The 12,905-nt window shown below is 61.2% G+C and overlaps 1 protein-coding gene across 7 annotated transcripts in view; it reads right to left on the bottom strand.

Annotated features, from left to right (window-relative positions):
* PCNT (pericentrin) overlaps positions 1 to 12,905 on the bottom strand; it is an 88,768-nt gene that overhangs the window by 46,500 nt on the left and 29,363 nt on the right. For all 7 annotated transcript variants that reach the window (XM_039879791.1, XM_039879789.1, XM_039879785.1 and 4 more), the window contains 5 exons: positions 6,373 to 6,519; positions 4,152 to 4,303; positions 2,531 to 2,691; positions 2,205 to 2,443; positions 429 to 591 (listed from right to left, as the gene is read on the bottom strand). In XM_039879791.1, coding sequence (XP_039735725.1) covers positions 429 to 591; positions 2,205 to 2,443; positions 2,531 to 2,691; positions 4,152 to 4,303; positions 6,373 to 6,519 — 862 coding nt within the window. The remainder of the gene's footprint in view (positions 1 to 428; positions 592 to 2,204; positions 2,444 to 2,530; positions 2,692 to 4,151; positions 4,304 to 6,372; positions 6,520 to 12,905) is intronic.

Here is a 12,905-nt window from a genome sequence, read left to right as displayed (position 1 = left end):
GCCAAGGGTGTGCCCAGCCCCAGCAGACGTCAGCCCCAGGGAGGCGCTGGAGCCGCCAGACACGGCGACACCCATGAGCAACGGCACAGACACCCCCGCCTCCCCTACGTACACGCGCACTGTGAGCTCCAGATGGCAGGGGCCGTCATAGAAGGGACTTCTGGGGGCACCCACTGCCCGTCACCACGTCACCCTCTGAGGTCGTCGGCTCAAACAGCAGTAGGAAGTACGTGCCAGGACCAGACCTCTCCACGGGCCTTGTGTGGCGACCCTGACAGCCCCCAGAACCAGCGCGGTTCCTCCCAAAGGCGATTCGTTCCACTGAAGAAAGTCACTGACGCCTGCACGCCCCAGCACGGCTGTGCCCACGTGCCCCTGGCCTGTGTGCACGTCCCTGCCCGAGCCCGCCCAGCCTGCCGGCCGCTCACCTTCCGCCTTGTGTAGCTCCAGCGTCAGCCGCGTCCTGGCCACGCTCTCCTCCTCCAGGCGCTCCAGCAGCGCCCGGTGCTCCCGGACGACCTGCGCCACCTCCTCATCCTTACAGCTGAACTCCTTCTCCAAACGAGCGTGGATCTGACGTGCCTCCTCCAACTGCCAAGGTGCGTTTGAAAACGGGGACCGCACGTTACACGCCATCGAAGCGTAGTTAACGCCCACAGAATTCTACTTGCTTAGAATCTCAGCAGAAACACAAATATGCCACGTGAAACGACAGTTTGATGTTTGGCATTATCTTAGTTACTAAAAAGACTTGCTCGTTCGACAGACTGTCAACGAGAAACGACTCCGCGTCTGCAGTGGCTCACAGGCTCACGCAGTCGTGCACCACCGATCCACGTGTCTGCACGGCAACACCACGAGACAGGTGGCAGGAAGCCAACCACGGAGGGCCTGGCACCAGGGGAGGGGCAGGCTGCCAGCTCCGCAGGTGGAGAGGAGATGGTGAGGGCTGCGGGCTGGGAGGAAGGGCCGTCGGGGCTAGATGCTGCACCAGGCAAAAACCCCGATGCTACTCCGTCACCGACAGCCTTCGAAGGCCTCCCTTGTCACCCCCACCTCCCAGCTCAGCCCTGGGGCCCTCGCTGCACAGACAACTGGCCTGGCCAGGGCCTCCTCGCCTCCCTGTGTGCTTGATGCAACTCAGCCGCTAAGCTAGCTCTGCCTTGGAAACATCCCCCAAGTCCACCTCTTCTCGTGCCTGCTCTGGGCCACCGCCCACAGCCTGGCCCCTAGGGACACCTGCCCCCGCCACCGCTGACCCCAGCCTGAAGAGGACCCAAAGTCCCCTTCTGCCACTGCCTGCCCGCCTCCCACAAGGCTCTGCTCCCCACCCCACACACCGGCCCTGCTTTCCCCGCATGCGCCCATGCCCCTTCCTGCCGTGGGGACGGTGGCCGGCCTGAGGAACACACTCCCAGGGGGTGGACTTCTAGGGAAGGAGACACAGGGACAGCCAGCGTGGGCCCACAACAGACCAGTGCACCTGCTCAAACACGAGGCCGGGGCCACGGCCTAGCGAGACCTGCAGGCACCAGAAGCCCACACGATGGTGCATGTCCACTGAACGACACTGGAAGGCCAATCAAAACCCCTGATACCTGTCAGCGCCCAAAGCCATCGGTCCGGGAGAGAGGAGGCGCCGGGGGGACAAGAAAGGGCAGAGTCTGCCTGGGGGCATGGGAAGGGCGGCAGGTGAAGCTGCCGGCCCTGAGCCCGAAGCTTCAGAAACGGCTCTCTGCCACCTCCACCGCCCGCCCCACGGCCTCCTGACCGAACAGAAGGCCCTGCCACAGTTAACAACTCCCTTCGCCACGGGTTCCCCCCAGACACGTGCCGAATGTGGACGTGAAACCAGGCGTGAAGAGTCAAAATGGGCGCTAACGACGCGCAGGGCTTCCTTCATCGCAAGGCCGCCTCCTCAGGAACTGTGGGTTAGAAAAGGGTCCTGCCCGAGAACACGTGCAGAAGAGGACATCACTGGTGGTGACATGGGGGGAGGGTACCAGAATCAAGTCCTGACCCCAAATGCCCAGCACATAAGGGAGCACGTTGGCCCCTGGGGCTGGGTGAGATCCCAGTGCCAAGTGGAGACGGGCTGGCCCACCAGCGTGCTGACCTGCCACACGTCCCCGTCCCCATCCCCGTCTGCGAGGCAGGGACGTACGGCAGCGCCGGGCACAGGGCTACAAGGGGCCGCGGCTCACCTGGCGAGCCGAGTCAAGGACCATATCCAGGAGGCTGTCCACCGCCAGGCCGAGGCTCCGGTAGACACCCCGGACCGGCTCCTCACACTCCAGCGCGCGCTCGGGGCTCAGGAGGAAGCTCTCGCGCACGTGGCTGCTGACCTCGGCCACGGAGGACAGCTCGGAGCACGCAGGCAGGGTCGCATCCAGCTCGGGTAGGGCCCCGTCGGGCCCAGGCCACAGCTCATCCGCTGCTGGTGCTGCAAGGGGGCGCATGCATGAGGCTGCGGCACCGCGGGGCAGCAGGGCGGGCTGCGGTCAGGGCTCGGCACGTGTCCCCCAGTCACCTGTGGTCAAGGCTGGGTCCCCCAGCCTCGCGTCGGGTGGGTGCTCGTCCTCTAGGCAGAGCCCTACGCGCTCACCAATCCGGCTCCTCAGGGCGACGGCGGCCTGCAGAGTCTCCCCAAACAAGCCCAGCAGCCTCCGCAGGGCGTCCTGCAGCGCCATCCTGGGACAGAAGCACCGCGGGCAGTGCCATCAGCCGGGCCCCAGGCCACCAGCCATGACAGCACAGTTCGGCCAGCAACTCTGCCAATGTGGACAGGCCATGTCTCCAGCTGCTGGCTCAGCTTTTAAAACATGCCAGACCATCATTCACACATGCTTCTCAGGCTCTGCCATCAGCCGACCGGCACAGGGCACAGCTGCACCCGGAACCATCCGCAGCTTCCCTGACCTCGGGACCCTGTCCTTGGTAATACATCTGTTCGAGGTCAGCCGCTGCGCTGCCCGAAGCCCTCGGGCCACGGACTTCAGTGTGGTCTGCTCCCCGTCTCTGGCTGCAGTTGCCAGCCCAGCCCTTCTGCAGGATTCAAGTGTCCGGTCACAGCAACCCACTGGGACGAGGCTATGGGCCAAGCACTGTGGCTGGGAAACCAGCAGACAAGCTGACTGTGTTCCCACACCTGCCAGATGTTGGGGCCCACCCAGCCCGGGCCCCGTGCAGGCACTGCTCCCAGCGTGGGGACACCACTGGGAAAAATGCATGAAAAGCTATGCCTTGGGAGCCGCGACAACAGGAAGGGACCCCGGCGGGCTGCACAAAGCGCGCAGACCCGGGCTGTGGCGGCCCAGGTCCCGCAGGTGGCTGTGCGGACATGGGGAGGGCGTGGGGGTTGGCGTGTGGGCAAGGTGAGGACGAGAATGCAGATGATGGGTTGGGGAGGGCAGGTATTAGCTCCACTCTGAGAGAAAATGCTGGCAGATCCCTCGAAGCCGACCCCGCCACCCCACTTCCCCCACACCCTGTCCAGCACACTTGTGGGTGCCTGCAGCTGCTCGCCTGGCTGCACACAACTCCAGACACCTGGGGTCATCTGCTCTGCCACATCCCTCCCGCCTGCGGAGCTGGTAACTACACAGCCTGTCACACTCCGGCCTTAGAGACTCAGGGTGACCAAGGAGTCGGCACCAAGCCACAGGCAGCTACACACAGGTGCTGGCAAAGCGCGTATGTCTGTACAGACACAGCGCCACGGGAGAATGCGGGCCTGCTCCAGGCCCGCTGCTGCCTGGTCTCCTAGGACCCTGGGGGGCAGGACAGGGCAAGTGGACAAGAGCCCGGCCAGGGACTAGCTGGCAGGCACAGCAGGGACAGACGGGACAGACGGGCCCAGGGAAAGGCTGCCGCGAGCAGGGTGCTGGGCAACTGCTCAAAGATGAGACCCCTGACGGAACGGCCCCTGACACACCCTAGACCTACAGGAAGGAGAACAAACTGAGACGCGTGGGGACCGCCTGTGTGGCGTCACAGCAGGACGGCTGGGACGGGGGTGTGGGTGCCTGGGCGTCACTTAGCACTTCTGTCGACATCTATGACCCTTTTACGTGGCAAGACAGGTGCAGCACGGGGCCCACCCCCAAGACACCGTGCACCTGGGCGGCAGCAACAGAGGCAGTGCCACTGACCTCTGGCCGTGTGACAGGTCCACGTCCGACCTGAGCATCGCGATGAGGTTCGTGCCCTCCTGGTTCTCCCTGTCGCGCCTCCGCTGCAGCGTCTCCAGTTCCAAATCGCGCCCTTCCACCTCGCGGCGCAAGGAGAGGACCCGCTCTTCCAGCTGTCGAGGGAAAAATCGCTACAGCTTGAAAACCCGCTTCCATCTGGAACCTTCACCATAACGCTCATCATCCCGCTTAATAAAACCACAGTAGAAGACAAGCACGGGGGGGACTCGAGACGACTACTGCTCATCGGGTTTCGCACCCTCATTCACCCACAAAGTGGCACACAGAACCTCCCAGGCAAGCGGGCCCGCCGCCAGCGCGGAGCCGGGGCAGATTCACCAGCGCCCACGCTCACAACCACCGCTCAGAACAAAGTCCCTCTCCCGGCCCTGTAGGGTGAAATGCAGGTGCCAGGCACGCGAGGATCCCTCGTACACATTCCTCTGTCAAGACAAAAAGTCCATGACCGCAGTGTCTCAGAGGGCTGCTCCCAGGGCTGCCTGAGCAGGCTCTCTTATCGTGCCACTTAGACAAGTGACAAGTGTGTCTTCCCAGCAGCAGAGCGCCTGAGCTCTAACGCCAGGGTTCTCTCCCGAGCCCATCACCCACCACAGCTGTACGTCAGGTCACGTCCAGTTGAATGATGGAACATGGGCGTCTCCCCCACGTGGGACCAAAGAACAGAGGACACAGCAGACTGTTACACGTCCAGTCTCACACCTCACTGGGGGACAACCAGACGCCGCCGGCTGCAGGGCAGCAGCGCACTGATAGGCCCATGGCCAGCCCGGCGGGAGGAGCCCAAGTGCAGATGGAGAAGCCGTGTGGGGACAGTGCCACGCTGCCACAGACATCTCTTCATCCAAGAGTGGTTTGGGGGGGTGGCGAAAATGGACAAGGGGACACCAGTGCAGGGCCCATGAAACGGGTCAGGAACACGGGCCGCAGGAAAAAGGGCAGGATTCCGAAACCAGCTCGTGGCAGGGAACCGCGCGGGCTGCACAGTCTCGGCGCTGTGCCCGCAGGGAGGGCATGAAAGAACAAGGACCCTACGGACAGACCACCGGGTACGCCGGGCCGATGTGCGGAAGCTGGGAAAATGGACGGAAGTGGAATCGATAGAGAGCTCCAAGTGTCAAGATGGCAAAGAATGACCCAAAAACGAACACAAGAGGCAGAAGATGCGCGTGTGCACGTGCACCACGTGCCCCCCTCACGAGGACCTGTGTCCAGACTGCGTGACACTGGCTGAGCCCCAGCGGCTGCAGTGTGGACAGTGGGTGGCGGTCAGTGGATGCTGGACGCCCAGGGCCTCGCTGCATTGAGTCCAGCAGCAGCCAAGGTTGACCTTCAGGGTGGCCACACCCATGACTGGCCACCAAGCCACACGCAGGCCACCACGGTGGCCAGTTCCACTCAGAGAGCCTGCAGAACAGCAGTCTCTCCTCTGCCTATGTACCCCCAACCCCAAGAGCACACGGCAAGAGGGGAGACCCAACGTGACCGAGAAGGGACGGGCGAGTGAACGCCTTAGAAACTGACTAGAGGACCAGGAATAGAAACAGTTCTATTAACTTTCAAAATTCAACTGTTACTTCAAAATGTCCCACCCTCAGGGAGCACAGGGCCCCGCCAGCTCCTCCACCCCACCTCCTCGTCTTCACCGCTCTTCTCAGTCTCAAAAGCACATACATAAAAGGAACTGCAAACTGTCATTCTCTGGAGCATCTGGGATCTTGCTCCCTGGCAACTGTCACCAGTTTGGGCTCACACAAACTCCTGTAAAATTTTCTACAGGTCTGAACATTGTTACATCAGTGTCCAAACAACAGGATTGTATTCGACCTTTAAAAGGAAGGACGTTCTGACACATGCTACAACCCAGATGTACCTGAGGACATCAGGCTGCCTGAAATAAGCCATACACAGAAGGACAAATGCTGTGGTTCCCCCTGCAGGAGGTCCCTGGAGGAGTCACATCCAGACTCAGACAGGAGACGGAGGTGCTGGGGCTGAGTGCTGAACGGGGACAGAGGTCAGTTCCGCAGCAGGGTGGAGGTCCCGCACACTGTGAGTGTGGTGACCGTGGCTGACTGTGCCCTTGGCCGTGGTCTGGTGGAACGTTCCCCATCGTGCACGGCAGCGCACACCCGGGGTGACAGGGAAGGCGCGGCGCACACACCTGCAGGATCTGGGCGTCCTTCTCCCGAAGCTGCAGAGACGCCACCTCGCTCTCCGCGGGGCGGGCAGACGGAGCCTGCGCGCTCGCCGGCCTAGGCCGCTCCTTCCGCTCACGCAACGCGCCTTGCTTCTCGCTGTGAGACTCGCCCTGCACAGAAACACAAGAGAGGACAAAACTGCCATGAAGGTTTGCGGCTGTGCTTGTCCCGTTTCTCTGCCGTTCACGAGGATTTAGCTCATCCAGCAAACGTTTACTGAGCCCACACTCTGTGCCCAGAGGGGTGATGGAGAGGCCGTGGGGGGGACACGCAGGCAGTGCGCCTGCCCCGCCACGTAGTGGGAAACGCTGGCTCACTTTCCCCACCAGCGTGGTGCCGACTGGATGTGGCCAGCGTCTCCCTGAAGAATCTGCACCCCGACTCTGCTGTGGTGCAGCGACAGGTTCACAAACAGGTGCGCAGCCCGAAGGCTGCATGTCCTGGGCCACTGGACCCCCTGGGGCAGGTCTGGCGGGACACCAGTTTCCACCATGATTAAGGGCCTCTAGGGAACAGAAGACACGCTATTCCTTAGTGTTCTTGCATCTCGGGACAGAGTGGAGTCTCAGAGGCTGTGAAGGTCACTGTGACACTGGAGGACAGGCCACGTGCAGAAGAGTGCAGACACACTCTGGGAATCCAACCAGAGCTGCAGTTTTAAAGTCGTCTACTGTCCGGCACTTGGGTCTGGGGGACAGCGGGCTTGCGTCGCAGCCTGTGTGTGTTGTCCTTTTCACCTGGTCTGTGACCAGAGCAGTAATGCTCACACAGCCCAGTTCCCTACAGTCGGGAACCACGAGGGCTCAGGAAGCCGGCCGCCCCCCGATGCCGGCCACTGCGGGCCCTCGAGGGCTAAGCTGTCAGTGAGGGGCAGTCCCGCCCCCGCAGGGCACCACCACTGCCACCTCTGCCACCTCTGCCCTTCAGCCCAGACGTGTTTACCGTGCGTCATGCAACGTCTGTTCCCTCACCCTCCCTGTCCAGCACAGCTCTCTCCTATGACCAATCGTCCTCTGGGATCCAACGCGTAAATGTGACGTTGCACGTCTTGTGCACGGCTATCCCAAAGGGTCTGACTTTGTGTGCCCTGTGTGTCAGTGGTGAACCCTGGCACAGAACGTACAAAGGAAAGGCTACAGACAGCGCAGCCCGTTCTCCGAGTGGCACGCCAACTAAAACACCAAGTGACCCTTGAACGATGAAAAAAAAAAGCAAGTCCCCATCATCAGGGTGTCATGACCATTAAAATCCAAGAAGTTTACAAATCTAAGTTCCTTTGGTTTTAAATGACAAAGTCTATTTCTTTCTAAATAAGAAAAGTTAATTACGTTCACCTGATGAATTAAACTCTATTAACGAAATAAGCTTCCTTCTTTTCAAAAAAACCACAGAGAAAGAACTTTCAGAATGACAAAAAGGATGCCTGAAAAGCTAGCCCTCTGTGAAAGCACTCTAGAGAACACGGGCAAAAACCATCACCCCAAAGCGCTCACTGAAAACAAGGCTGGGTCTCCGTCGGAGCAGCCAGCTTTGGGGTACCTGAACCTGCCCTGACCCCATCACTCCAGTCTCGGGGACAGCCTTCCAAACAGCGGCCCAGCGGCCACAGTGGGCGGGGGCGCTCTCCCAAAGTGCCACCCCAGCGACTGTCACCAACCAACCCGTCGGCAGCTCACTGAAAAGCCCCGCTCTCAAAGTCGGCAGTTATTTGAGCTGAGGCAGAGGGCGCTGTGCCAGCAAGCCCACTCCAGGTCACCTGTCGGAAACGATGGCAGCAAGCGCTCGACTCGACCAAATGTTCCAGAACTGGTGCTCCAGCTGCAGAATTTGTGAATGGACCACCGCAACGTACAGTAAAAAGGGTGATGCGTGTGGTACGTGAATTACCCCCCAACAAAGCTGCCATCAAGAACCACAACCCATGTGCGATGAGAACGGTCCTGAGGCGTGGTGTGTCCAGTCACCCCGCAGACTGAAGCCAAAAGGGCCGTGCGGTGCCCACAGCAGGCTCCCCGAAGCACAGCAAGAGAATGCCGTTTCTCAGCTTGTGTTCTGCAGCTCAGCCAGGATGCTGAGCACTGGGCCTCACGCCCCAGCGAGAAGGGACAGGGTCGGCTGGAGTTCTGCCCTCACACGCCGGTATGCGGCGGGCCCCAAGGTCCCCCTCTCCCCGTTTCCCCCGTGACGGCGACCAGGCCAGGTAACGCTCACAGGGAAGCTCGGCTGCTGCTTGCAGGCTCCGGCCCTGGTTTCCTATGGAGTGGCAGATGGCCTGCAGGGCCAACTCTGCTCACGCCTCCCACAGCTGGAGCCCAGCGTGGGTCGGCACGGGCGTCCCCCAGATGTCCCCGCAGTTCTGAGTCGGGACACACGGTGGTCTACACAGCACTGAGACGGCCTTGCTTGCACCACAGGAGCCCTCACGGCTAAGAGGGGAGCCACAGTCGTGAGGGTCACCAGGGACGCTAGCCCAGTCGTGAAACCCACAAGTGCCCGTGAGCATAAGAAAAAAACCCTCAGCGCCAGCGGGCACCCCAGGCCGCAGGGCCTTGGCCAAGGGACGAGGCCGCAGTTGTCCCCCCAAATGCACCCCCATGGAACGCTTCCCACCCCCATGGAGGACACAGGAAAGTGAAACAACGTGGCCGAGCCGCAGGAGGCCCACGGCCCCAGCCACAGCAGTCGGCTCTCGGGGCACTGGTGCCAGGTGCCAACTGCTAACTGCGTGCCCCGTGCCCCTAACACCCTGCTCAGGAGGCAGGGCCACGTGTGTGGTCCTCGGGGAACTCTGGAGCTGCAGACCACCTTCCTCAGGCCTGACCCTGCCATGGGAGCCCAATGGATGAAACACCGCAAAGCAGCCCTGAGGGAGGGCAGGGCCCAGGGCGCCCCACGCCCACACGCAACATGAAGGCTGCACCCCCAGTGTCCAGCACTGCCCAGTGGGCCAGCTGCCTCTCTCCAGCCACGAGGTCCTTCTGGGCCTCTGTGTCACTGCCTGCCAACAGAGAGGACAGAGGGCACATACCACACGGAACCCCGGCTCAGAAGCCAAGGCCCTTACTCGTCTGTCCACGGCCTCAGGGCAGCTGGCAGCTGAGCACATCCTCATGTCTAGGCCTTCGTGTGGCTTCCGGGGGGCTCTTAAGGCAGCTGACAGGGACGCACAAAGTCTCACACGACAGCCCTAGGAGGCAGGAGAGCGGCTAATGTGAAGGCCCCGCCCCAGTGCGCTGTAGGCAAGAGGAAGTCGCTCTAGCTTCCCTGTGAGGGGCAGTGGGGACACCGCGTGCCTGTCTTGCTCAGGGCGTGCCCGGCCTGCAGTGCAACCCGTGGAAGCACACCACGACGGAGCCAAAGGCCAAACGTGGCCGTGTTCTGCAGCAGGACAGCCCCGGGACATGCGCAGGGGCTGGCGGGGCAGTCTTGCGGCTGTGCAGCCCCAGCCCACCCCCAGCAGAGGGGCGGCCACAGACTTTGGGGGCTCAGTGTCCTGGTGGCTATAGACATGTGGCAGGAGTGCAGATCCTCAGGCCTCGCCCTGATGTGACTGAACAGGGTCAAAGGGAGGCTGACCCCCATGCCTCCCCGCGCATAAGGCTTCTCACAGACAACCATGTCTATTTCCAGCCTCGAGTAAAACTCCGCTTCATGTGCCATGATCTAACGCGAAGGTCAGTATAAAAAAAGATTTTTAAAAGGTCATTCTTAGGTTTTTCTAAAAACCCACAAAATTACAGGGACAATGTCACATACGTACATCCACCATTAAGAAAACTCCGTAGATACCACAACACAGCACAAAGAACACCAATGTAATAACAAACATAAGTTCAACTAATACGTTAAAGACGTTCAAAATATGCCTAACTGACCAGAAATCCTCTTAATATTTGTATAAACTATTACATAAAACAGATGTAGTTTTTGTTTTGTTTTGTTTTTTTTACCAAGAAAAGATGAAACTGCCCTGAGCAATCAGCACCGGTTACTCCTCTTTCCAGGGCCCCACCCGGGTCACCGCCCGAGGGAGGGGCCTGCATGCAGGCTCATCTCTAAGGGAAGGACACCAAGTTGATGCCTTCAGAGCACTGTCACAACTGCACTCCGAAGGGAGGGAACCCAAAGAGTGACCCAACCACCTCGCCCGTGCACGTTAAATAACTTCTGGCAAGTGACGCTGCTTTTCAAACAGGTGCAAAGATATTTGCGGCCCAGACAGAATCTGTTTGCAGAGGAAGAACAGCACGTCCCTGCTATTTTGGGGGACTATGATCCGAGCAGCCCAGGAAATGCCAGCAAATCTCTGCGTGACCCCCATCTGTAAGTGAAGCCTGAGGGACACCACCAGAGGGATGTGCCACCTACAGCGTCCGCACGAGGCCACAGCCTGAATCTGAGCATGTATGCAGGCATGTCAGCACGTGTGCATGCATGTCGGCGTGTGTGCAGGGAGCGGGGAACACGTCAGACACCCCAGAAAACAGTAGAAACAGCCTGCGCAAACGAGGCCCGGCGTGGGTCCCAACTTCAGCCACCAGAGTGGCAGGAAGTGGGGCTGGGTGTGGACGGAACAAGGAGGTGACAGTCCGTCTCTAGACCAGATGGGCTGTGCTGTCTGCAGAGAAAAAAGGTCTGACCTGGCAGAGGCGGACACTGAGGTGTGCACAGTGGACACGCATCGGCGTCCAGTGTCTGTTCACGTAATAGCGGTGGGGAGTGCTCACACTCCACGGTTGGCATATGCCCGCCAGGTGGCCAGAAACACGGCCTGCTAAACTGCTCCATCTCTGTTGTGTTAGTTTCCTCCAATGGACCGTGAGAGCAAGGGGTGAGAGCAAGGGCGGAAGCAGCACGCCCCGCCTCCCCACGAGCAGCGCTGTTTTCTGTAAAATCAGCTGAGCAGAAAAAGTGACGCAGACAGCTTGGGACACTCACAGCCGGGGGCAGAGCACAGCAATAACGGGCCTGCACAGGGCAGCACCGCACCAGGTGTGTGCAGACCGCGTCAGTGCAGGAGGAAGCCGCTAGGCCGAGAACACAGGTGACGTGTGGCTTTAGAAAACACGTGGCTCTCTGTGTTGCCAACAGACAGAACGGGTAGCAGGGCCCAGGCAGCTCCGCGGGATGATGGCAGGTCAGAAGATGCCACGGAGAGGAAGTGACAGAGGCCAGCCCTCAGGGAAGGTGGCACCCAGCAGACACCCACAGCGCATAAGCAGGTCCCGGGCAACAGCACCTCAGGACGGGGGACAGCTGTGCACCCCGGGGCGCTGCCCTACCTGGATGTGCTGCCCTGCAAACTACAGCAGGGCGTCCACCCCGCTCCTCTCCCGGGGCCGGGCGCGTGGGACCTGCCAGCACCCACCATTGTGGGCCCTTTGGCAACCATGGGTGGCTGGACGGGCCGACTGCTCGTCCTTCACACCCTCTGCTCTGCCGCCCTCTGGAGAAGCAGCTGCGTCACCCACGAAGGCCCCTCAGCACTGTGACTTGAACTGGGGAACAGAGAGGGTGCTGAAGGGACCCTGAGGAGACAGTGAGGCAACTGGAGGCTGCGGCGATGCCGAAGAGGTTGCGGCAGGGCTGCGGGGCTCAGGGAACACGGGCTCCGCCCTCGTGACAAGATCCGCATGGGGACGTCACGAAAGGCAGACTGCGATGCCAGCAAGGGTGCGCTCTTCCTGGCTGTGAGCGCGGTCACCTGGCTGCCTCTCTAGGCTGCCTGAGCGTACGGTATCCTGGGTGGTCCCTCCTCTGTCCTCTGCGCCCTTCAAACGTGGAACCCCACCGAGTGGCCACATTCAGGGTGACTCAGAGTCCAAGGACCGAACAACAACAGAAAAGCCAGCCTGCAGGCGTCCCAAGCCCGGAGGAGGAGCCCTGTCCTCAGGCTCCGCTCAAGTCCTAACTGCCCCTCCCCCTCCCCCCGGGGCCCTTCCTAGAAGCGGCAGGTTAGATGCCACCGTCGGGACTCGGCGACCACATACACGCCGGGAGCCCCGGGCCTGGTCCCGAGGTCGGAGACGGGGAGCAGCCCCGCAGAACGGCACTGTTGGAAGCTGGCCCTCTGGGGGCCCTGCACGTGTGCCCCAGGGGAGGCACCATGTACACCCTGCCCTCTCACCCCCGCGGGACCGGGCGGCGCAGAGATGCACGTGTCCCCAGCAGTGGGGAACGGCCTCGCTGTCCAGCACAGGACGCAGGATGCACCCCAGGGGTTTTGCAAGCCTGTGAGGACAGAGCACAATGACCTGGTGCACAGCACCAGCACAAGGGGAGCCCCTGCTGGTCAAATGCCACCCTGCCCCGATGAAGGGGAACCGAGGCCCAGGGCCAGTCCCCACCTCCAGGCCCCCACAGCAGCCTCGCGCTCCAGAGGCTCCGCCTGCTCCATCGGACGTGGCCTCAAGAACGACCACGCAGGCTGCCACGCGGCTCACGCAGAGCCCCACACACAAGCTTTGGCCACTGAGGCAGCAGCCCTGTGTGTGCC

Source organism: Pteropus medius, unplaced genomic scaffold (genome assembly GCF_902729225.1).
Source record: "Pteropus medius unplaced genomic scaffold, Ma_sr-lr_union100, whole genome shotgun sequence".
In the NCBI taxonomy this organism is placed as follows: Eukaryota; Metazoa; Chordata; class Mammalia; order Chiroptera; family Pteropodidae; genus Pteropus; species Pteropus medius.
This window is presented reverse-complemented; position numbering and strand designations above follow the sequence as displayed.